The following is a 1,798-nucleotide window of genomic DNA, read 5'->3' as shown; positions in this document are numbered from 1 at the left end:
GGGTGGGGGGTGGGGGGGGGGTGAGAATGCACTCAACATACCACAATATTACAAGATGCAGCTGCAATAGCATATATTCTGTATAAGATGACATGAATCCCACACAAAAACTGACACAGCTTGCAACTCATACAGCCCTCATTGCTTAAATCTGCATAGAGTGACAGGTGTGCTTTGTATTAAGCGAGTAGAAAACACCGGCAAAGAAATAAGGTAGCAGAGCGACAGAGGTCAGATGAGATGTTGTTCTGATTTCCTCTTTTCTTTGGTCCTGCAATCAGTCATAATGGCAGGATGCATGCAAAAGCAATGATAAGGTGTGAAAAAAGAGCCATCATTAGAGGAGCACAGGCAGGCGAAGGAAGCCTAAAAGCCAGTGAATGTCTCTCCTTTTTAAAATGCAATCATAGTCGTTTGATGTGACGTGTATTTGCATGTTGCATTGTTGTGCATCGTGTTTTTCTGGGTGATTATCATTTTTTAACACATATTCTAATGTGGCATTTTTCTCTGAAATTCTTGGCAGAGCAATCAGTTTTACTTGAAGCTACATACTAAACTGCCACAATGTCTGTTCCATTTCCAATAGTTCAATCATCAGGACAGCCATAGGTGTCAATTAATGAGCCCCTCACTAAGTAAAATATGAATGCAGCCTATGGGAGGGAGATGAATGCCAATTATGCACGTTTCTTGGTGTCATCTGAAGAAAGAGCATGCCTGGAGAAGTGGAAAAAAAGAAATAGAAAAGGAGAGCTATAAAAGAAACATTTATTAATGGCATCCTGGTGGGAGTGGATTGCTGCAATTCCATCTTTTGATGATGCCCTTCAGGCAACATCTTTTTTTGCTGAAATGCAATCAACAATACATAACATGGAATCCCATTCTTTTGATAATAATCTACAATTGGTGAGAGATGTACTTATAAAATTGCATACACAGATAAATCAAGGCTGACATAGCATCTGACTGGCATTCTCCAGAGGTCACCACCGCTCCTTTATCTGTCCTTTGATCACACAGCAACACAAAAACATCTAACGTCCATTCTGACTGGATTGGCTGTAAATCACCAATACCCTCTGGTCGCTTCTTAATTCCAAATATTGAGGACTTAAGGAATTGCTCTGAACTTTGGCTTCTTTCAGGGAGGCCTTGGGATCATTCGGTATGCAAAGTTATCATCACTGGCTACAAGGAAATTAACACACATTTCGATTTGTCTGTCCTTCTCTGAGAACATCTCCGGTATTTAGATTGATATGTAAATTAGTATTAAACTGATGTTAACATCTTCAGAGAGTGACTGGGACTTTACAATATTGCTGAAATGCTACTGAAAGGTCAGCGCTGTTCAAACACTTCTATGTCAACAAGGCAGATGCAAGGAGCTGTGGATGCTTCTCTCCTGCTTCAAGGAACCAGAAGAGAAGCATCCACAGCTACACACTCCTTGCATCTGCCTTGTTGACATAGCAGTGTGTGTAACACTCACTGTGGGGGACAGACACACTGATAGTCCATGAGCCATATCAAGACCATATCCCCACATCAGCTTTTCATGTACTTAAATTAAAACTAACACTTTTTTTTAACCATTCACACATACGTTCTGTGAATAGGCTTAAATTAGAATATGAGATGGTACCTTTCCTCTTCTGCTTCAAGGAAGCAGAAGAGGAAAGATGCAGACTGCAGAAAAGACCAAAGCCATCAAATAAACCTTGATAGACAGTAATCACTTAGGCTACCATGAAGAAAGCTTTTAGCCAGTATATTCTTAAGAACAAAAACA

At 40.3% G+C, this 1,798-nt stretch overlaps 1 protein-coding gene across 1 annotated transcript in view; it reads right to left on the bottom strand.

The window, feature by feature from the left end:
* shtn1 (shootin 1) overlaps nucleotides 1-1,798 on the bottom strand; it is a 55,327-nt gene that overhangs the window by 27,067 nt on the left and 26,462 nt on the right. The window contains exon 5 of the mRNA XM_020607531.1: nucleotides 1,222-1,234. Coding sequence (XP_020463187.1) covers nucleotides 1,222-1,234 — 13 coding nt within the window. The remainder of the gene's footprint in view (nucleotides 1-1,221; nucleotides 1,235-1,798) is intronic.

The sequence above is a fragment of the Monopterus albus genome, unplaced genomic scaffold (assembly GCF_001952655.1).
Source record: "Monopterus albus unplaced genomic scaffold, M_albus_1.0 scaffold87.1, whole genome shotgun sequence".
In the NCBI taxonomy this organism is placed as follows: domain Eukaryota; kingdom Metazoa; phylum Chordata; class Actinopteri; order Synbranchiformes; family Synbranchidae; genus Monopterus; species Monopterus albus.
The sequence above is the reverse complement of the archived record's forward strand: the minus strand, read 5'-3'. Positions and strand labels throughout refer to the sequence as shown.